The following is a 22,817-nucleotide window of genomic DNA, read 5'->3' as shown; positions in this document are numbered from 1 at the left end:
TGACTATTTGAATCTAAATACTGTACTGACATTTCGGATTAATTTATCATTCTGTGAAAGCCTCGAGACATCCATCAAACCCACTTTAAGGTGAAAACGGGTCGGTCTTACTGTGCTGAAGTTCTGTTCAGTCGTTTCGGACCAATGGTAGCGGCCACGCGGGTCCGAGGGGATTTCTCTTCCGCTCTCTGGGCCTTCCTGGCTGTGGTGGCTGACCCTTTTAGCGTCTCAGTTGCTTCTTTCACCGGGAAACGGGGACGATGGTGTCGAGGGCTTTACTGTGGGATGATCAAATCCATCGTTGTGTCAGAGTTGGTCCGTTGCTGCTTTCTCTGATGAAGTGAACTTAAGTTCACAAAAGATTAATAAAAGGTTGCTTGGAGTTGGCTTTCTGGGTAGGAAAACTTCATTCTGTTCTTATCTTTGTTCGGGTCTTTCTTTCTCGTCTCCGGGGTCTCACTGGGTTCTGGAGGGTCTCCTCCGGTCGTCCGCTGCATCGTTATCCACACGTCCTTCCGCTCTCTCCTGAGATTATGGGAAAAACTCCCAAACTCCGGCGAGCTCTTCTCTTCTGCTTAAACCATTTCTAAAAGTCTATGAGCAGCTGTTTTCTGCTCAAATCTTCTTCTGAAACTCTGGGTTGGAACCCTTCTGGAACAAGATCCAGGGCACCAGAGGGCAAGCGCAGACGCCTGAAGCGAGCCAGCAAGCACGAGCGCCAGCGGGGAAGAAGGCAAGAGAGAAGAGGCAAAGAGGCCTGTGTTTTCCGCTGTTCCGGGTTTTGACTCTCGGAGGCGGGGCTTACACTACTTTTTCAGCCAATGACATGCTTGAACTGTGTGCATGTCTCTGTAAGGTGATCTGTGCTATAGGGGGCTTTCTGGATGAGACAAAAGAACTGTGTGTTTCTCCATTACTCCCATCTCATAGAACATTTGTCTCGGTGATTCTGAAAACACCACATCTTGTTAAGATATGCAGATTAAAGATATAACATAGACTTGTAATATAAAGACATCAAAATAACACACATGATAAAGACAATTATGACTTTCAAAATTCAGGTGAATATCTATGAAATCGTGACATATGAATTGTGAATTACACAATGCTAATTTCTGTGTTAACAATGGGGACACTAAACAAATACCAAATAGATACCGAAGGGACATCGTTAGAAGTCACTAGCTGCATATATTGTCCGGTCCATATCCATTTTACTGAGTCCTTTATATGTTCAACTAATCAACACTGCAGACCACTAGGGGGCAATGTGGTTCCATCAGGCAGGTTGGGCATTTTCCACCAAAATCAGTTCTTTGTCAATATTTAAGCCAGAATCGTACAAATTGTCTCTATATGCGTCTTGTGATCAAGCTGGAAACCTGAAAGAAATTGTACACGGTTATCAAACACATTTAATATAGTTTAAGATTTGACTAAAAGTGAGTCTTCTTAGTTCATGAGTAGCCATCTGGTCGGATTCCTGGTGAAAAGGGGTGTTAAAGTGTCAACTTTCGAGTTATGGTCTAGATAAGATAGTAAGTCTCCCACTTTTCCAAGAGTGAGTTCGACTCCCCAAAAGCTCTTAAGGGTGTTGTAAATTAGGCAGTTTCTGTCTCTTTTTCCTTTGTGGAAAGAAAATGAAGATCTGGTTTATATCCACATACGTAAACATCCCCCACAGGAATGTTGGTTTTGTCAAAGTTTGAAAAACTCTTAATCCACACGGCACTGTGACTGCTACAACATGCTGCAGTGATGTTTAATGGAATCATGGAATCAAACTTCTTTAAAGAGTGGACAGCAGCAGAACTTGTTACTGTGACTTGTTGTGTTTGAATATTTCAGTCAGTGCAAACATTACAGAGCCTTAGAAAAGTGTTGGAAGCATCCAGAGGTGGACTGATTGATCAGTTTGGCTGATTAATGGATGCTGATGGACGCTTTGACTAACTATCAGAATCAGTGCAGTTTGAGGCTGATGGTTGGGAGACCTCCCCATCTCCAGCAGGAAGCTACAAAGCTGAAGTCAAGAGGAGTCAGAGTGTTCAGTTCAGTGTTTCCATTCAGTCTTTAAACCTCCCAGCTTCCATCAGAGTCACATGATTTAGCAGCAGACAGAAACACAGCCGGCAGCAGCTCAGCTTAGAGACTCATCTTCAGGAAATCCAAACACTGGACTAATGAGCAGATCAGTACAGATGCTCGCTACCAAAGCTGCTTCTACATGAGTTTAACTGGCCCAAATATGACTTCTTCCATCAGTTGAGACTGAAAGTCAAGTCTCATTCTGTAAAAAGAAATTTCATTCAAAGTTAAAACAGATGAGTTTACTTTGATGTTGTTTGATTGTAGATTATTTGATGCATTTCTCATTTCAAATCTGATTTTATGTGTTTTTTCGTGTTTGAATTATTTTTCCTTCAGTTTCAGATTTTAATTTTCAGATTTTCAAAATTGAAATTTAGGAAACAAAATGACATTTTATAGATTTGACATAGAAATGATGCTATATTTACAGGCAGGGAACTGAGCCCAGAGTCTCCTGTTCACAGTGTGGACTCCCAACACTCGTGCTGCTTGATGTGTGTGCTGAGAGTGAACGCGGGCTGGCTTTTAACAATGAACAACTTGTTTAACCCCTTGTGTTCGTCTCTGTTTTATGTTCAGGAGCCGGGCCGTGACAGTGAACATTACAGACTATGGGTTAATGGTGTTATTGGAAAAAAAGGTGATCACTTGTTACTTCTGGGCTCTCCTCTATGGAGGACTGAAACTGCCATAATCTGAAATATATACAAAATATATAAATAGTTCGATAAATTAGTTTGTATAATGATAAATTCAAGTAAAATAATAATAAAAAACAGAATTTGTGCCTAAACAAAGATAAAGAATGTCATTTTTCTGCTTTAATTCTATTGTTTGTTGGTTTAATTGTGTTAATGTTGCTATTTATTTACTTTGAGACTCAGTTTTGAATTGAATACATTTTTACAATTAGAATGTATTTATTTTTCTTATTTTGATTTATTATTCCTGTATTAGTTTCCTTTGAAATGTTGATCTATTTAATCCTTCCAAATCATTTATTTCTTCATTTTATTTTGATTTCTCCATATTTTCTTTTTTAATTCAGTTTTTGTGTTTGTTTAAAGAAAGAAATGAAAAATATTACAATTAGAATGAATGTCTTTAACTTTTGTGGGATTCTCTTATACTTTCTGATAATGTTCTGTGCTTACGTGGTGAAATGAAAACTTAGAGATCTGCAAACTGTCTGAGATCTTCTGATTACATCTTTAAAAGTATGGAAATAAATTCAAGTTCACTTCTGAAAATCCAAGTAAGCTTTTATTTAGGGAACATTGTGGAAGCACTGAGACCACTTTAGCTGGAACCCCCAAAAAGGAACCAACTCAACACGGTTAATGACAGTTTTATAAATCCTCTCATCATCTGATGCAGTTACATTTGGAATAATTAAGGTGGAATGAAAGTCAGTTCCCACTGAAGCCCTCAGTTAAGTCCTGATGCACTGGAGAGGCTCACAGGTAAAAATGGCTGCCTGCTTATGTTGTAAAATGGGGGAACAAACAGCTCTATGACAATATTCTCAATCTGGAACCATCTTTAGAGGCCAGTTGTTGCAGATTAAAATACACGTTGACTTGAACCTGCACAACACAATTAGCTGAACGGGTGTCACATTTTTCTGAATAGTGAACTTTTAAAGTTTTCAATAAAGCTTTGTACAGCAAATATGTATCTATATCATTAGAATGAGAGTTATGCAGAAAAAACAACATGAATAAGCTCGATGCCTTCAATGTGAACACCTGAGGTGTTGAAACACTTAGTAATCTTCAGTTATAAACTGCCTCCATCTGGTGATACTAAATTCAGTTATAAAGGAAATATGAGAGCATTTTAAATGAATAAAGATCATTGTTTTCCCTGTTCTCTGTCCTCACCTCACACTCCTCTGGCCCACCCGGCTCTGCTCCCCCCTCTTAGGGTCATTGATGATAATGGGGAGAGTGTTACACCAGCTTTTGTGTCTTTAGAGTCAGTTACTTTGTATGAAAATACGTTGCACACTTACAGTTGTCTTCTTTTAAGACAAAAAAAGAAGGAATTATGCCTTTTCCCTGCTCCTGATACTTTGTTTTTCTTGGAATGTTCTGATACAAACCAGAGAGAAGAACACATTGTTCAATGTCAGTGGATGAAGAAGGATGATTTTGTGCTGAAAACAGTCAGGATTTGGACTAAACCGTTGCCTTAGAAACAGAAATATGTTGCTTTCATGAAACACTTTAAGTTTCTTATTATTAGATGTGAGGTTGAAGAGATTGATCTGAGAAAAGAAAGTGAGAGGGACGGAGGGTGGGTGCCTGGAGCCTGAAGGCCAACATCTGTGCTGCTCCACCACGTTCCACTGGAGACCCAGTGGGAGAAATCTCAATGTGTGCTACCAAAGCTGAATGCTATCATTTTCATTCAGCTCCACATTCAGTCCCACATGGGAACAGAATTACTAATTAAGGATAAAAAGGAACTTGGTGGTTTGGTGGTAGCTTGGCATTCTCTCTGTGTGGCCTATAAACTTGGCGTTGTTATAAATTTGGAGTTAATAGGCCATACGCTAGCTTTTCTAGCGTGTCATCCCGTTCCAGTATTCTGGGTAATAAAATCTGTTTATATATTCTAGAAGTATATCACCCCATCTCACTTACATAAAGTTTCCACACGCAGAATACCTGCAGTTTTTCTGCATTTGGACTCTGAATTTCGAACTAACTTCCCCTCCACGGCATGATACAATCGGGTGTGTAAAGCGTTACCGACCCTGTCACGTGCTAGTTCTGACCAATCAGCGATTGCGAGTACTAATTTATGACGCAAGTGAGTCGGTTTGATTGTAAACAAAGATGGCGGCGCCCAGCAAGCGGCGGCGTGGATCGCCTGATAAAGATGAAAATCCTGCTTGCTGCATGCACATATTAGATCATTGTATCGAGAATACCTGTGTAATAACTAGAGCTAGATGGGACACCTTCAGAAAAATCGCCAAAGACTGGATATCGCTGAAAGGGAGAGAGTGCAATGCCGTGTTGTCGATCGCACACACATTGGATAGGGAGTACAATGAACTGGAAACGCTGCCCCACTACCATCCTTCCTGTTACAAACGATTTACAGATAAACGACAAATGTTCTACGCCAGGCAAAGACAGCATCAAAAGCAACAATCAGCTGGTGAGTACATTATTATTGTTGCGATCTCGGTGTGGCTAGCCTTCACAGCTGAACACAGATCTCTATATATTCTAGCCTAGCCCTACTTACTTTACCATTTTTGTTTTATTTTTTACTACTAGCATGACTAGGCCTAGTAGGCCTACTAGTAACTAGGCCTGCATCATCATCATGCTACCAGATTACATTCATTGCATGTGTATCTGTCTATATAGGCCTTAAAGGCGGTAGGCAATCCATGTACATGATGTATGTGTTGTGCCACATGCCATGGCTAGTCTGATTTTATTTTTGAATAATTGTAAAAATCTTATTTAGCTTGCCACACTAAGAAAGTCCTTCTGATCATTATAAATGACCATTCACAAATAAAGTGAAAAAGAGTAACCGTCATGCCATATCATCAAATAAGACTACACTACAGTGAATGCTGTTGTTTTGATAATAATATTGCCATTGAATTCGTAATGAAAATTATTTAGGCCTAACCACTCGATGTGGATGACAACACACTGACCACTTTGGAAGGATTTGTGTGCAAACTCTATGGACAGAATGTTGAAAGTGTGAATGAAGCTAGGTACTGTGTATTTCGAGTCAGCGGGAAATCAACTGAGCAAAGTCTACCACCTACCTCCGATGCTCTTAAGTTGCACACACTGAGGGCAAACTATCAAGCTGCCATTCATCGTCGTGCTCTACAGCCAGTGATATCTGCTCCGTCACCAGATGGCCATGGTTGGAACATCCATGAAAAACAGCTTTCCATCAATTGGATGACCAATGACCCTGCTCCTAAAGAGGTGCTAAAACTTATTAGCTGTAAATGTAAAACAGGACAATGTAATACTAAACGGTGCTCATGTAAATCTTCTAACCTTAAATGTACCGAGTTGTGTGGGTGCCGGAACTGTCAAAATGTTTCTGGAGCAGCTAGTCAAGAAGACATTCTGTCTAGTGATGGTAGTGATGATGATGATTATACAATCTAGTCTGAAGAAATTGAGACATTTGACTTTGACCAATTGACATGTGACCATCATTGACATTTATAATCATGCCTTGTTTGGCCTAGTACAATGTACACATTTTTATTTTGATAACTATAGAATATACATGCATGTAATGTATTTTGGCAATTTGTTATTATTCTGTTCATATAATCTAAACCTGATATGTTATAATATGAAAAATTAGGTCCTGTTGTGCACTTATTTCAATAGCACTGTGTTGGAAACTATGCTGCTGTTGAAATAAGATTTCTTCACAACAATATGCTCATATCCTCCTAATATTTCATATTCTGAACATATGTGGGAATGTCCGTATGGATCTGAAAGTTGAAGTGTTTAGCTTCTATTGCTTTTTGAGATAATTGCAGTTATAGATGCTATTGGAGGCCAAAAATCCAAAAATTTCATGCATTTTCCAAATAAGTTTAATTCAGAACCACTGCTCCAATCCGGCCAATATTTCAGGGACTGAATATTTGTGGAACCCCTCACAGATCTGCCAAGTCTGAAATGTGTGGTTTTATTACTTTTTGAGATAATCGGAGTCAAAGTTGCTATTAGAGGCTAAAATGTCTATTTTTTCATGAATTACCAAACTTCGAAAGACGATTACTCACTAACTGCAGGATGCCCGCTTGTGGAACTTTTTTTCAAAGAAGCTGAACTATTTTACTTCATAAAAACCAAAACAAAAAGTATTACCCGTAATGCTGGAACGGAAGTCACTATCTAGCCACTTTCTGAGAGCTAGCCTATGGCCTATAATGCAAAAACCCTTTTTGCTGCAGGACTTTTCTACTTTTAGCTAATTTATCATTTAAATAAATTAAGTGGAGCAAAAAGGTCCAAACTGAAAGAGATTTCCTTTAAATTATCAGTGGGAGAAGCTTTCTGGCTGCGTTTTGTCATCATGAATGAATCTGACTGAAGAGAACTGCTGCTGTGATGAAAGCTGTTTTCTAACCAAGTCACAGATTGTTCATTTCCAACAGAGTTGGAGGGGAGTTTGTTAGTATCAGCTGATTAACGGGCTTTTGGAGTTTTGCTGCTCCAAACTGTTGTTGTTGTTTCAGACAGAAATATTCACCAACTCTGGAGCTCTGGAAGCATCAGCCAGTGATTCTAGATTTGTTTCTGTCTGACAGATTCACTGTTTTCTTATTATTTAATAAATCATCATTTCATCAACTAAACCACTGAAGAAGAAAACAGACTTTACCATGAAGACCAGCACAACTTTCACATCATATTAATCTGAACAAACAACTAAAACATGGTGTCTGACCTCAGAGTCTTCAGTCCACAGTGAGGACTCTGCAGAAAGCTGCTCAGCTCCTTCGCTGCAGAGTCACTGATGGTGTTGTTGCTCAGGTCCAGTTCTGTCAGATGGGAGGGGTTGGACTTCAGAGCAGAGACCACAGAAGCACAGCTGATCTCTGACAACCTGCAGTCCCTCAATCTGAATAAAGAATAAAACATGTGAGCTGAAGCCAACAGGATGCAGGTTAAAACAGAACAAGTGAAAAAGAGCTCTCATTAATATTAATGACAACATGCTGCTGCTTCAATAAAGACGGAGTGACTTCAGCTCTTACACTCTGCCAGCTCCACCAGTGGCTCCATCCATACAAACTCATGTTGTGCAGCCAAATGATTCAAGTTTCAAAGAAAACAAACATGTCAGGAGCAACTTTGGAGCAAATGGGAACAAACTGATAGAAATGGAGATCAGGTTCAGTGTTTTATTGAAGGTTAAAGGCACAAAAACATGGTGCAGTGATGTTTAATGGAATCATGGAATCAAACTTCTTTAAAGAGTGGACAGCAGCAGAACTTGTTACTGTGACTTGTTGTGTTTGAATATTTCAGTCAGTGCAAACATTACAGAGCCTTAGAAAAGTGTTGGAAGCATCCAGAGGTGGACTGATTGATCAGTTTGGCTGATTAATGGATGCTGATGGACGCTTTGACTAACTATCAGAATCAGTGCAGTTTGAGGCTGATGGTTGGGAGACCTCCCCCATCTCCAGCAGGAAGCTACAAAGCTGAAGTCAAGAGGAGTCAGAGTGTTCAGTTCAGTGTTTCCATTCAGTCTTTAAACATCCCAGCTTCCATCAGAGTCACATGATTTAGCAGCAGACAGAAACACAGCCGGCAGCAGCTCAGCTTAGAGACTCATCTTCAGGAAATCCAAACACTGGACTAATGAGCAGATCAGTACAGATGCTCGCTACCAAAGCTGCTTCTACATGAGTTTAACTGGCCCAAATATGACTTTTTCCATCAGCTGAGACTGAAAGTCAAGTCTCATTCTGTAAAAAGAAATTTCATTCAAAGTTAAAGCAGATGATTTTACTTTGATGTTATTTGATTGTAGATTATTTGATGCATTTCTCATTTCAAATCTGATTTTATGTGTTTTTTCGTGTTTGAATTATTTTTCCTTCAGTTTCAGATTTTAATTTTCAGATTTATCAGATTTTCAAAATTGAAAAAAAGTTTTGAACTTGACAGCGTCAGGATCTGGTTTCTGGTTATGTTTTTGGACTTGGTTGTTGGTGTTATGTTTATTCAGTACTCTTAGTGTTTTCTGTATTTAGATTCAGTCTTTGTTTCACCTTAGTTCTGTTTATCAGTCTTCAGTTCTGTTTTATTAGTCCTTGTTCATTCTTTGTGTTAGTTAGTGTGCTCTCCCTGTGCTCTGCCATCTCTCTCTCTCTCCTCAGTCTGTCTCCTGCTCTCATTCACTCTCACCTGCAACCCGTTACTAATCAGCCACCAGTCCCTGCTGCAGTAATCACCTCCCCACTATATTTGTCTTTCTTGTTCCACCACTCCTCGCCGGATCCTCGTCCTATACTTCGGTATTCCTTGTCTTGTCTTATCTAAAATCCTAATCTGTATTCCTCGTCTTCCATGTCTGTATTTTCTGTTCCTACGCCCCTGGTCCATGGTTTCCCTCGTCAGGCCTCTCTGCAAGTATTTCAGTAGGTTTAGTTGTTTTCTTAGTTTTATGTTCAGTTTAGTTTTTCAGTTCTCCAGCCTTTGCTGCGCTTTTGTTTATATTTTTGAAAATAAATCCTTTAACTTTATTTTGGCTCTCGCCCGTGTCTGCACCTGGGTCCTCCCGTAACACATGATGACAGAAAGTTTCTGCATGTGAAAACACCTGAAATATGAACAGAAATAATGAAGTGGAAATAGAAAACTGAATGAAATTGACTTTGAAAGTGAAATAAAATCCTGCTGCACTTTTTTCATGTTGAAAACCATTTTTTAGTTTCTCAGAGAAACTGATGAAGCTTCATGTTCCTGATCTGCTGTTTTTCAGCCTACATTCACACACGTTATTCACACAAACTCAATGTTCTCCTCATAAATGAATGAAACAGATGAAAACAGCTCCAATAAAGCCAGCAGGGGAACAGAACAGCATGTATCTGCAGAGATGAAGCAGTCCCTGCCTCCCTCCTGCATGGCTGCTCAGTAATAATCAGTGAAATTATCAGTGGGAGAAGCTTTCTGGCTGCGTTTAGTCATCATGAATGAATCTGACTGAAGAGAACTGCTGCTGTGATGAAAGCTGCTTTCTAACCAAGTCAAAGATTGTTCATTTCCAACAGAGTTGGAGGGGAGTTTGTTAGTATCAGCTGATTAACGGGCTTTTGGAGTTTTGCTGCTCCAAACTGATGTTGTTGTTTCAGACAGAAATATTCACCAACTCTGGAGCTCTGGAAGCATCAGCCAGTGATTCTAGATCTGTTTCTGTCTGACAGATTCACTGTTTTCTTATTATTTAATAAATCATCATTTCATCAACTAAACCACAGAAGAAGAAAACAGACTTTACCATGAAGACCAGCACAACTTTCACATCATATTAATCTGAACACACAACTAAAACATGGTGTCTGACCTCAGAGTCTTCAGTCCACAGTGAGGACTCTGCAGAAAGCTGCTCAGCTCCTTCGCTGCAGAGTCACTGATGGTGTTGCTGCTCAGGTCCAGTTCTGTCAGATGGGAGGGGTTGGACTTCAGAGCAGAGACCACAGAAGCACAGCTGATCTCTGACAAACTGCAGCGCTCCAATCTGAATAAAGAATAAAACATGTGAGCTGAAGCCAACAGGATGCAGGTTAAAACAGAACAAGTGAAAAAGAGCTCTCATTAATATTAATGACAACATGCTGCTGCTTCAATAAAGACGGAGTGACTTCAGCTCTTACACTCTGCCAGCTCCACCAGTGGCTCCATCCATACAAACTCATGTTGTGCAGCCAAATGATTCAAGTTTCAAAGAAAACAAACATGTCAGGAGCAACTTTGGAGCAAATGGGAACAAACTGATAGAAATGGAGATCAGGTTCAGTGTTTTATTGAAGGTTAAAGGCACAAAAACATGGTGCAGTGATGTTTAATGGAATCATGGAATCAAACTTCTTTAAAGAGTGGACAGCAGCAGAACTTGTTACTGTGACTTGTTGTGTTTGAATATTTCAGTCAGTGCAAACATTACAGAGCCTTAGAAAAGTGTTGGAAGCATCCAGAGGTGGACTGATTGATCAGTTTGGCTGATTAATGGATGCTGATGGACGCTTTGACTAACTATCAGAATCAGTGCAGTTTGAGGCTGATGGTTGGGAGACCTCCCCCATCTCCTGCAGGGAGCTACAAAGCTGAAGTCAAGAGGAGTCAGAGTGTTCAGTTCAGTGTTTCCATTCAGTCTTTAAACCTCCCAGCTTCCATCAGAGTCACATGATTTAGCAGCAGACAGAAACACAGCCGGCAGCAGCTCAGCTTAGAGACTCATCTTCAGGAAATCCAAACACTGGACTAATGAGCAGATCAGTGCAGATGCTCGCTACCAAAGCTGCTTCTACATGAGTTTAACTGGCCCAAATATGACTTTTTCCATCAGTTGAGACTGAAAGTCAAGTCTCATTCTGTAAAAAGAAATTTCATTCAAAGTTAAAGCAGATGATTTTACTTTGATGTTATTTGATTGTAGATTATTTGATGCATTTCTCATTTCAAATCTGATTTTATGTGTTTTTTCGTGTTTGAATTATTTTTCCTTCAGTTTCAGATTTTAATTTTCAGATTTATCAGATTTTCAAAATTGAAAAAAAGTTTTGAACTTGACAGCGTCAGGATCTGGTTTCTGGTTATGTTTTTGGACTTGGTTGTTGGTGTTATGTTTATTCAGTACTCTTAGTGTTTTCTGTATTTAGATTCAGTCTTTGTTTCACCTTAGTTCTGTTTATCAGTCTTCAGTTCTGTTTTATTAGTCCTTGTTCATTCTTTGTGTTAGTTAGTGTGCTCTCCCTGTGCTCTGCCATCTCTCTCTCTCTCCTCAGTCTGTCTCCTGCTCTCATTCACTCTCACCTGCAACCCGTTACTAATCAGCCACCAGTCCCTGCTGCAGTAATCACCTCCCCACTATATTTGTCTTTCTTGTTCCACCACTCCTCGCCGGATCCTCGTCCTATACTTCGGTATTCCTTGTCTTGTCTTATCTAAAATCCTAATCTGTATTCCTCGTCTTCCATGTCTGTATTTTCTGTTCCTACGCCCCTGGTCCATGGTTTCCCTCGTCAGGCCTCTCTGCAAGTATTTCAGTAGGTTTTGTTGTTTTCTTAGTTTTATGTTCAGTTTAGTTTTTCAGTTCTCCAGCCTTTGCTGCGCTTTTGTTTATATTTTTGAAAATAACTTTATTTTGGCTCTCGCCCGTGTCTGCACCTGGGTCCTCCCGTAACACATGATGACAGAAAGTTTCTGCATGTGAAAACATCTGAAATATGAACAGAAATACTAAAGTGGAAATAGAAAACTGAATGAAATTGACTCTGAAAGTGAAATAAAATCCTGCTGCACTTTTTTCATGTTGAAAACCATTTTTTAGTTTCTCAGAGAAACTGATGAAGCTTCATGTTCCTGATCTGCTGTTTTTCAGCCTACATTCACACACGTTATTCACACAAACTCAATGTTCTCCTCATAAATGAATGAAACAGATGAAAACAGCTCCAATAAAGCCAGCAGGGGAACAGAACAGCATGTATCTGCAGAGATGAAGCAGTCCCTGCCTCCCTCCTGCATGGCTGCTCAGTAATAATCAGTGAAATTATCAGTGGGAGAAGCTTTCTGGCTGCGTTTAGTCATCATGAATGAATCTGACTGAAGAGAACTGCTGCTGTGATGAAAGCTGTTTTCTAACCAAGTCAAAGATTGTTCATTTCCAACAGAGTTGGAGGGGAGTTTGTTAGTATCAGCTGATTAACGGGCTTTTGGAGTTTTGCTGCTCCAAACTGATGTTGTTGTTTCAGACAGAAATATTCACCAACTCTGGAGCTCTGGAAGCATCAGCCAGTGATTCTAGATCTGTTTCTGTCTGACAGATTCACTGTTTTCTCATTATTTAATGAATCATCATTTCATCAACTAAACCCCTGAAGAAGAAAACAGACTTTACCATGAAGACCAGCACAACTTTCACATCATATTAATCTGAACAAACAACTAAAACATGGTGTCTGACCTCAGAGTCTTCAGTCCACAGTGAGGACTCTGCAGAAAGCTGCTCAGCTCCTTCGCTGCAGAGTCTCTGATGTTGTTCCCGCTCAGGTTCAGTTCTGTCAGATGGGAGGGGTTGGACTTCAGAGCAGAGAACAGAGAAGCACAGCTGATCTCTGACAGCCAGCAGCCCCTCAATCTGAATAAAGAATAAAACATGTGAGCTGAAGCCAACAGGATGCAGGTTAAAACAGTCCAACAGAACAAGTGAAAAAGAGCTCTCATTAATATTAATGACAACATGCTGCTGCTTCAATAAAGACGGAGTGACTTCAGCTCTTACACTCTGCCAGCTCCACCAGTGGCTCCATCCATACAAACTCATGTTGTGCAGCCAAATGATTCAAGTTTCAAAGAAAACAAACATGTCAGGAGCAACTTTGGAGCAAATGGGAACAAACTGATAGAAATGGAGATCAGGTTCAGTGTTTTATTGAAGGTTAAAGGCACAAAAACATGCTGCAGTGATGTTTACAGTTTTTTACGATTGAATAAACACTAAAATCAAAAGTATGACACAATTATCAAAAGCTTACACTCAACGAGCAAAACTCGGCCCAGATTTGCACCACTATAAGCACAAAGTCAGTTCACACTTTTTGCAAAACACTAAACACACTTGTGTGCATTAGACACAGAAGTATATCAAGATGTCACTTCCTTGCAATTCTAAAGCACTGACTGTCAAATGACCACACCTATGTGCCAATTGGTTAAACACAGCCATCAGGTGTGCAAACACAAGATTGCTTAATTGTAGACACACCAATCAGGTTTAAGCACTAGGAAGGAAGAGGAAGAGTGAGGGTGAGAGGAGGAATCGCAGGAGGAGAAGGAGGCAGAGGCCGCGCCAGAGGTAAAGGTAGAGGCGGAGGTCGTGGAAGAGGAAGAGGAGGAGGAGGAGGTGAAGCGGAAAGAAGAACAGGACCAAATTTATTTCAACTCTTGTGGACATCACCCTGTGCGCTGCAATTACCCAGAATGGGGTCCTCCACCGTCATGCCAACATGGGTCCCTACAAAACACCCCACATCCTCACATTTCAGGACAGATTACACAACCTCATAGCAGCACAACCGCAACCGATGCAATACATTGTCACGTGGGACAATGTTTCATTCCACCGCTCTGCTCTGGTTCAGAACTGGTTTCAGCAACATCAACAGTTCACGGTCCTATTCCTGCCACCGTATTCTCCTTTTTTGAACCCAATTGAGGAGTTTTTCTCGGCATGGCGGTGGAGGGTTTATGATCTGCACCCCCAGGCTCGCATACCCCTCATTCAGGCCATGGAGGAGAACTGTTACCTGACTGTGACAGCCATACAGGGATGGATTCTGCATTCAAGACGATTCTTTCCACGCTGTCTTGGAAATGATAATATTGCATGCGACGTTGATGAAATTCTCTGGCCGGATCCAGTGAAGAGATGACCAGTAGTGATTTCTGTACTGTGTTTTCTTTTTTTTTTTGGTTATTGTTTTTGTACAGGATACAATTTTATGTTTGTCAGAAGCATGGAAAATGGGGCATGTTTTTTGTTTTGTTTTTTATGTCTCTGTTGACTAAATTCAGTATATGGAGAAATAAATTACATTTTCATCAGTCTGCAGCATTGGTCTTGTGTCGTGTCTAATGCATACAAGTGTGTTTAGTGTTCACTGTGTGTATTGTTTTGCAAAAAGTGTGAGCTGACATTGTGTTTATAGTTGTGCAAATCTGGGCGAGGTTTTGCAAATTCACTGTGTACTTCACCTATACTACTCTATTCACTCAGAAGCAGAATTAGCCAAAAGTGTTTGAGGTTTTCAACAGCAGTGTGTAACTGTTACAAACAGAGTTAAGTCATATGCAACGTGTGTGTTTCATATGGTAACAAAATATGGTTTTGATAAATGAGCGTATAGTTTTTACAAGTGTTTCATTTTGCAAAGGATCCAAGGTGTTTTGCAAATTGGGTTTGTGGTTGTGATAATTGTGTGTAGGTTTTGCAAAACAAAACACAACGCTCAAAATTGTGTTTAAGCAATCGGGAAAAACTGTAATGGAATCATGGAATCAAACTTCTTTAAAGAGTGGACAGCAGCAGAACTTGTTACTGTGACTTGTTGTGTTTGAATATTTCAGTCAGTGCAAACATTACAGAGCCTTAGAAAAGTGTTGGAAGCATCCAGAGGTGGACTGATTGATCAGTTTGGCTGATTAATGGATGCTGATGGACGCTTTGACTAACTATCAGAATCAGTGCAGTTTGAGGCTGATGGTTGGGAGACCTCCCCATCTCCAGCAGGAAGCTACAAAGCTGAAGTCAAGAGGAGTCAGAGTGTTCAGTTCAGTGTTTCCATTCAGTCTTTAAACATCCCAGCTTCCATCAGAGTCACATGATGTAGCAGCAGACAGAAACACAGCCGGCAGCAGCTCAGCTTAGAGACTCATCTTCAGGAAATCCAAACACTGGACTAATGAGCAGATCAGTACAGATGCTCGCTACCAAAGCTGCTTCTACATGAGTTTAACTGGCCCAAATATGACTTTTTCCATCAGCTGAGACTGAAAGTCAAGTCTCATTCTGTAAAAAGAAATTTCATTCAAAGTTAAAACAGATGGTTTTACTTTGATGTTATTTGATTGTAGATTATTTGATGCATTTCTCATTTCAAATCTGATTTTATGTGTTTTTTCGTGTTTGAATTATTTTTCCTTCAGTTTCAGATTTTAATTTTCAGATTTATCAGATTTTCAAAATTGAAAAAAAGTTTTGAACTTGACAGCGTCAGGATCTGGTTTCTGGTTATGTTTTTGGACTTGGTTGTTGGTGTTATGTTTATTCAGTACTCTTAGTGTTTTCTGTATTTAGATTCAGTCTTTGTTTCACCTTAGTTCTGTTTATCAGTCTTCAGTTCTGTTTTATTAGTCCTTGTTCATTCTTTGTGTTAGTTAGTGTGCTCTCCCTGTGCTCTGCCATCTCTCTCTCTCTCCTCAGTCTGTCTCCTGCTCTCATTCACTCTCACCTGCAACCCGTTACTAATCAGCCACCAGTCCCTGCTGCAGTAATCACCTCCCCACTATATTTGTCTTTCTTGTTCCACCACTCCTCGCCGGATCCTCGTCCTATACTTCGGTATTCCTTGTCTTGTCTTATCTAAAATCCTAATCTGTATTCCTCGTCTTCCATGTCTGTATTTTCTGTTCCTACGCCCCTGGTCCATGGTTTCCCTCGTCAGGCCTCTCTGCAAGTATTTCAGTAGGTTTTGTTGTTTTCTTAGTTTTATGTTCAGTTTAGTTTTTCAGTTCTCCAGCCTTTGCTGCGCTTTTGTTTATATTTTTGAAAATAACTTTATTTTGGCTCTCGCCCGTGTCTGCACCTGGGTCCTCCCGTAACACATGATGACAGAAAGTTTCTGCATGTGAAAACATCTGAAATATGAACAGAAATACTAAAGTGGAAATAGAAAACTGAATGAAATTGACTTTGAAAGTGAAATAAAATCCTGCTGCACTTTTTTCATGTTGAAAACCATTTTTTAGTTTCTCAGAGAAACTGATGAAGCTTCATGTTCCTACATTCACACACGTTATTCACACAAACTCAGTGTTCTCCTCATAAATGAATGAAACAGATGAAAACAGCTCCAATAAAGCCAGCAGGGGAACAGAACAGCATGTATCTGCAGAGATGAAGCAGTCCCTGCCTCCCTCCTGCATGGCTGCTCAGTAATAATCAGTGAAATTATCAGTGGGAGAAGCTTTCTGGCTGCGTTTTGTCATCATGAATGAATCTGACTGAAGAGAACTGCTGCTGTGATGAAAGCTGCTTTCTAACCAAGTCAAAGATTGTTCATTTCCAACAGAGTTGGAGGGGAGTTTGTTAGTATCAGCTGATTAACGGGCTTTTGGAGTTTTGCTGCTCCAAACTGTTGTTGTTGTTTCAGACAGAAATATTCACCAACTCTGGAGCTCTGGAAGCATCAGCCAGTGATTCTAGATCTGTTTCTGTCTGACAGATTCACTGTTTTCTTATTATTTAATAAATCATCATTTCATCAACTAAACCACAGAAGAAGAAAACAGACTTTACCATGAAGACCAGCACAACTTTCACATCATATTAATCTGAACAAACAACTAAAACATGGTGTCTGACCTCAGAGTCTTCAGATTAAAGGCAGATTAAAGGATGCTGATGTATTATTAGTGGGATTTTGTCATCATTAAGTTTGCCAATGACACCACCGTTTTATGTCTCATCGCAGAGAAAGACGAGACAACCTACAGAGAGGAGGGAGCAGCACTTACCACCTGGTGTCAGGTGAACAAACTCTCTCCTAGCGTTAGCAAAACAAAAAGAGATGGTGGACTTCAGAAGGAGGCAGTGAGAGAGGGGACACTGAAAGCTCTACAGCAGCGGTGCCATGGTTGGAACGCTCAGCAGAGGGCAGATCACAGAGGACTATCCTGGACTCTGCCTGTGGCTCCACTTCCTGAGGAAGCTGAGGAGGTTTGGCATGAATCTCAACATCATCAGCAGCTTCTACAGGAGCACAACCGAAAAGCTGCTGACGGGCTGTGTTATGGTGTGATACTGTCTGCCTACAGCCGCAGAGCACTGAGAGAGTGGTGGAAGCAGCACAGCACAGGGGAAACTCTTCCTGCCATGCAGGACAAACCCCACAAGCCATGCTTTGGGAAGGCACGCAGCATCACCAGGGAGCCAACTGTTCTCCTTGTTACCGGAAGGCAGGCAGTACAGGAGCCTGGCAGCACGGCCCACATGGCTTCAGAAGAGTTTCTATCACCAACCTATTAGATTCCTCAAGGTGCAGAGTTTCACAACGTTACCCTGCTGTTGTGCATCCCTTCTCTGGACCTTACTTCTGTTTATGCACATTAAAACATGGATATAGTCACTCTTTGCAGTATTGATCAGACTTCTGACTGTGCAGACTTTACATGAGCCTGAGATCTGAGATGAACTGTGAAATACCTTCATATTTCATATCTCGATATTCCTGCCAGATATCTCGATATTGATACGATATGACTGTGGGTTCAGTGAAAACTAAGCATTTTTATCTGAAAAGTAAAAAACATAACACAAAAGAAGGACGTCTGCAGACCTCGGGTCTTGAGTTGGAAGTTTGTTGTTATAAAATGGAGCGTTAAACTGATGTAAGGTTCAGTCGTCCGGCTCCACCACAGCTCCGCGGTTGTGGCAAAACGTTTTTTGTAACGTTTGTCCAGCGTCCGAAGCATTTTCTGAAAGCCCTCTTTTGTGACGGTGTACACGGGACCCATGTGGTATGTTACAGCATCTGTAATTAGGGGCGCCGACTTATGTTTATGCCGGTGGGTGCTCGTGGTTCCCAACTGGGGGTCGCGACCCACAGAAAGACCCGTTTGCATAAAACCTTGCTTTCCAATAATATAACCGTTTCATGAGTTGGTCACTTTATTTGTATGTGTAATAAATGTATCCTATTTATTTTCCCTGCGGATGTCACATCAATATTTTACAATAAAATAGCCTATATTTGAATTGAAATTGATAATGGAATTAGGCCTACATTACAGTTGGCAAACGCTTTTCTACAAAGCGACTTAAAAACCAATAACATAATCACAACATGCACTGAATTGAACTGAAAATCTGCGAGTTGATCACACTGATCAGAAATTCACCAAAACGACTCGTGTTACTTTTTCTTTTTTTTTTTGTACATTTACGTTCAACAGACATGACATTTAGTAATGTCCGCGACCCGGTGGTTGGGGACCCTGCTCTAGAGGACTTGAGCGCAAATGAAAAAGGTGATGCGGGGGGGAAAGCCAGTGGCCTGCTCGTGCACTTGCAGAAGTTTGGAACTTTTTTTTCTTTGCGGCTCATGCTCACTTTCTTCTCTCGCGTGGAGGCGGTCAACGCCGCTCTCCAAAAGCGCCAGCTACACACACAGAGCGCAAGAGAAATGATTGACACACTGAGAGGCGATCTGAAGGCTATTCGGGAAGGATTCGGTGAATTTTGGGAAAACACTACAGCAGCAGCAGATGACATGGCTTTGGAAAGCCCGGTTTTGCCCCGACCAAGAAAAATTCCCCGCCGGTTGGAAAACGCAATTGCGCCGGCGCGCAGCTTCCAGACACCTGACGAGCTATACTATATAATGGTTGATTGTGTCACTTCAATGCTCGGATTTTTCCGTGGGTGCTCATTAATCCCCGTGGGTGCCCGGGCTCCGAAGCACCCACGCAGACGGCGCCTATGTCTGTAATGTCTTTGTGCCGGGTGGACGTGGACTCGTATGGCGTAACGCTACTGAACGCATCAGCGATCAAACTTTGCTTGGGCTTCACGTCTCCGCCGTCTCTCTCAGTGCTGTACACTCTTGATGCAGCGGTGGAGTTGTTTCATCACCAATTTTTGGTGATGATGTCAGAGAAGTAGGACTTTCTTGCATTCCTCAGTTGTAAATTATAAGAGTGAAGTTTCTCTTTGTATATGTTATAATGAAGCTGGAGATTTGTTTTTCTCCATCTTTAGGACTGCAGGATGCTGAGACTTTGTTCCATCTTCTCATCCAACACATGTCATTATGATGCTGATCCTCTGCTGCATGTTCAGATGCTTATGAGAAAAAACACTGAAAAAACAGACTTACTGTGATGGTCCTCAGTGTGGATCAGTATAACATCAGTCTAATGTGTAAAGTTTAGTGGCAACACAGCTTTCACATCACATTAATGTTGGAACACAACTAAAAGGTGGTGTCTGACCTCAGAGTCTTCAGTCTGCAGAGTGGACTTCCCAGAAAACCACACAGCTGTTTCACTTCTGAATCCTTTATGGTGTTCCTACTCAGGTCCAGTTCTGTCAGGTTGGAGGGGTCGGACTTCAAAGCCGAGGCCAGAGGAGCACAGCTGATCTCTGACAAACTGCAGTGCTCAAATCTGAATGAAACACAAAAACATGTCGAAAAAATGGAATCAGATGTGCTTTTATATCTTTGCAGGCCTTAAATATTAGTGTCAGCATCAAAGAATTATTCAATGTGTTTTCTTAAATTTGATGAACTAGAAATTATAAATGAAGATGCAGGAGAATTAATTGTGTCTGGAAACATGAAGACCTCCAACAGTTCCATTCAGTGAACTGACCTCAGAGTCTTCAGTTTGTAGTCTGGACTCTCCACAAGATCAGACAGTTGCTTCGCTGCTGATTCCTGCAGGTTGTAGTTGTACCTCAGGTCCAGTTCTGTCAGATGGGAGGGGTTAGATTTCAGAGCTGAGACCAGAGAAGCACAGCTGACGTCTGACAACCCGCAGCACTGCAATCTGAATAAAGAAGAAAACATGTGAGCTGAAGCCAGCAGGATGCAGGTTAAAACAGTCCAACAGAACAAGTGAAAAAGAGCTCAAACGTTACAGTTTATGAGGGCAGTATTCAATGTAATCACCTAATTTGCACGTGATGAGTGAGAGTATGAGTAGTACTGTGTGGCAGTGTCACACAGTGTGCCGGGCATGTCTCTCTCAGTGTTGCCAGATTAGGTTGAGCGATTTCCGCCCAATCACGTTCCAAAACCCGCCCACTTCAGCTAAAAACCGCCAACAACATTTAATATTTGAGTAATACTTATATTCTGAAACATATTACTCATTAACCACATGACAAGTATCATTCACAGTGTTGCAAAGTTTTTTTTTTTGTTCCTCTTCTAGGATGTCTGACAGATCATCCACTGCATTGATGGACGTGTGGCACGCCACGTATGTTGCAACTCTAATTTCCCTTTTCTGGTCATTGTTGATCTCGCCATCAGAACTGGTTGTTGGTCTAGCTTGATGCTAGTGTTGACGTCCGGGACACAGTTAGCCTTGTGTCTTTTTGTCTCTGCGTGGTCTTTAAGGTCCCTTAGTTCAGCCCGGATCTCGCTTTTGCAATATTTGCACCGTGCCTTGGACGAATCTTGCAGGACAGGTGCAATCCATGCTTTTAGGACGTCCTCGGACTCCCACTCCTTTCTGTAGTGCTTTTTATATTTTCCCCACTTGGACGACATTTCGTATTCGAGTAGCTGCTTAGTGCTGTAGCTGGTTGAGTACCAGTAGCCTTATGGAAGGTGTAAAATTTAAATTTTAGAACGTTTCCGTGCCATATATGGCTCTGTTCAACCAGCTACGGCATATCTGCCGCCTGCTGTGTACGTTGGCCTACACTGTATGGATTGATAAGAACACAATTTGATTTGTCCGAAGGAATTTTCTGCCCGCCGGAGGCAGTCAAAAGACGCCCAATTGGGCGGCCACCCGCCCAATCTGGCAACACTGGTCTCTCTCCTCCCTCAGACCAGGAAGCTGATTGGAGTGTGCAGCAGTGATTGCGGCAGCTCGTACACCTGGCCGTCTGTGGGAGTGGATTTAAGCCCCCTTATTTTGTTAGTTCTCCCCTTTTGGTTCCTGGCTGGGTTTTTGGTTTTGGGTTTGTTTGGTTTATGCTCTTGTTATATTTCGCACCATACAACACCTTCGCAGCACATTCATGCTCCACAACACCACTACACTACTGATGACTGATTGCCACATCCCATTGTTTTACTTTTGTTGAATTCTCAGCTTAAGTTTGAATTGTTTAAATAAATTGGATTTCCTTTTAACTCACAAACCGTGTGCTTCCTCCTTTCTGATATGGCTTTTGAGCCTGGTCGTGTCAGGCAGCATCTCAGATTACAAAACTTGTAGTGATTTTGAACATATTTACAAGTGTTTTTGTCCTTTTTTGGTCATTTTCTTCATTCTTGTACACAAATATGATCACAGCTATTCCAAATAATGAACTTTTTTCATGATTGTTGTCTTTTTATCCCCATAAAAACAACAGAAAACCAGTAAAAGCCTTTACATCCTAAGTCTTTGATGTAAACACTTCCACAAAGCCACATCAGCTAATGGCTGTCACAGATATGCTGTTTTATTTCATTCAGTTTCTCATCAATTTTCCCAAAGATTTTGAATGGGAAGACACCTTTATTTGGGGGGGGGGTGTCATCTATATGGATCTTTAAATGTCTTATATCTACCATTTAATGTCAGCACAGCTTACATCATATTCATGTGAACACACAGCTAAAACATGGTGTCTGACCTCAGAGTCTTCAGGCCACAGTGTGGACTCTGCAGAAAGCTGCACAGCTGCTTCACTCCTGAGTCCTGCAGCATGTTCCAGCTCAGGTCCAGTTCTGTCAGATGGGAGGGGTTGGACTTCAGAGCTGAGACCAGAGAAGCACAGCTGATCTCTGACAACCCGCAGCCTTCCAATCTAAATGAAGAATATATGATGTTGATCAATTCTAATCAAATATGTCTTCCATGTGTACTTTAAAATGTAGAAGAGGTTTTAAAAAGTCAGCGATTCTCACAGTGAAACACACACAATGAGCAGAAAACAGCTCCTCCTTTAAAATAGAACAATATAATTTATTAAAGTTGGCACAATGATTAAATCAATGGTGCTTCCATCAATAAACACCATTGTGGACTAAGCTAGTCCTCTGTACAAAATAAATAACTGAGAAAGCCAGCAGGTGAAACGCCATCTACTGGTGAAAGGCAGTAACGCAGCTGAACAGGTCAGGGCATGTTCAGCCACACTGAGCGCAGCAGACCAGCAAGTGAGCAGACTGTGTGAAGCTGCATGGACTTTCTCTGGTTTTCTGATCCCTTGTGAGCGTTCTTGAGGACATGTAAGTGCTTTCTACTTCTTAGTCATGGATATGTTGATCATTTATTCCAGTTTGTGTTACCTGGGAGTATTTTGTGTGGTTACTTTGATATGTGAGGCTCCAATGCTGTTCAGCACGCTTTGCATCTGCTAACTTTATGTTGGAATTTGTACAGTTTCCTCTGCCAATTATATTGCATTTCTGTTGTTGTGTTATGCTTAAGTAACAGTTTGTACATAAGTGAGGGATA

At 41.0% G+C, this 22,817-nt stretch overlaps 1 protein-coding gene across 4 annotated transcripts in view; it reads right to left on the bottom strand.

Annotated features, from left to right (window-relative positions):
- LOC142372323 (uncharacterized) overlaps positions 1 to 22,817 on the bottom strand; it is a 92,090-nt gene that overhangs the window by 38,778 nt on the left and 30,495 nt on the right. For 3 of the 4 annotated variants that reach the window (XM_075455181.1, XM_075455183.1, XM_075455182.1), the window contains 6 exons: positions 21,991 to 22,164; positions 20,004 to 20,180; positions 19,623 to 19,796; positions 12,817 to 12,990; positions 10,195 to 10,368; positions 7,564 to 7,737 (listed from right to left, as the gene is read on the bottom strand). In XM_075455181.1, the coding sequence (XP_075311296.1) occupies positions 7,564 to 7,737; positions 10,195 to 10,368; positions 12,817 to 12,990; positions 19,623 to 19,796; positions 20,004 to 20,180; positions 21,991 to 22,164 (1,047 nt within the window). The remainder of the gene's footprint in view (positions 1 to 7,563; positions 7,738 to 10,194; positions 10,369 to 12,816; positions 12,991 to 19,622; positions 19,797 to 20,003; positions 20,181 to 21,990; positions 22,165 to 22,817) is intronic. The other variant, XM_075455184.1, reaches the window with a different exon arrangement.

The sequence above is a fragment of the Odontesthes bonariensis genome, chromosome 22 (assembly GCF_027942865.1).
Source record: "Odontesthes bonariensis isolate fOdoBon6 chromosome 22, fOdoBon6.hap1, whole genome shotgun sequence".
In the NCBI taxonomy this organism is placed as follows: Eukaryota; Metazoa; Chordata; class Actinopteri; order Atheriniformes; family Atherinopsidae; genus Odontesthes; species Odontesthes bonariensis.
Note: the sequence above shows the minus strand (reverse complement) of the source record. Positions and strands in the feature narration are given on the sequence as shown.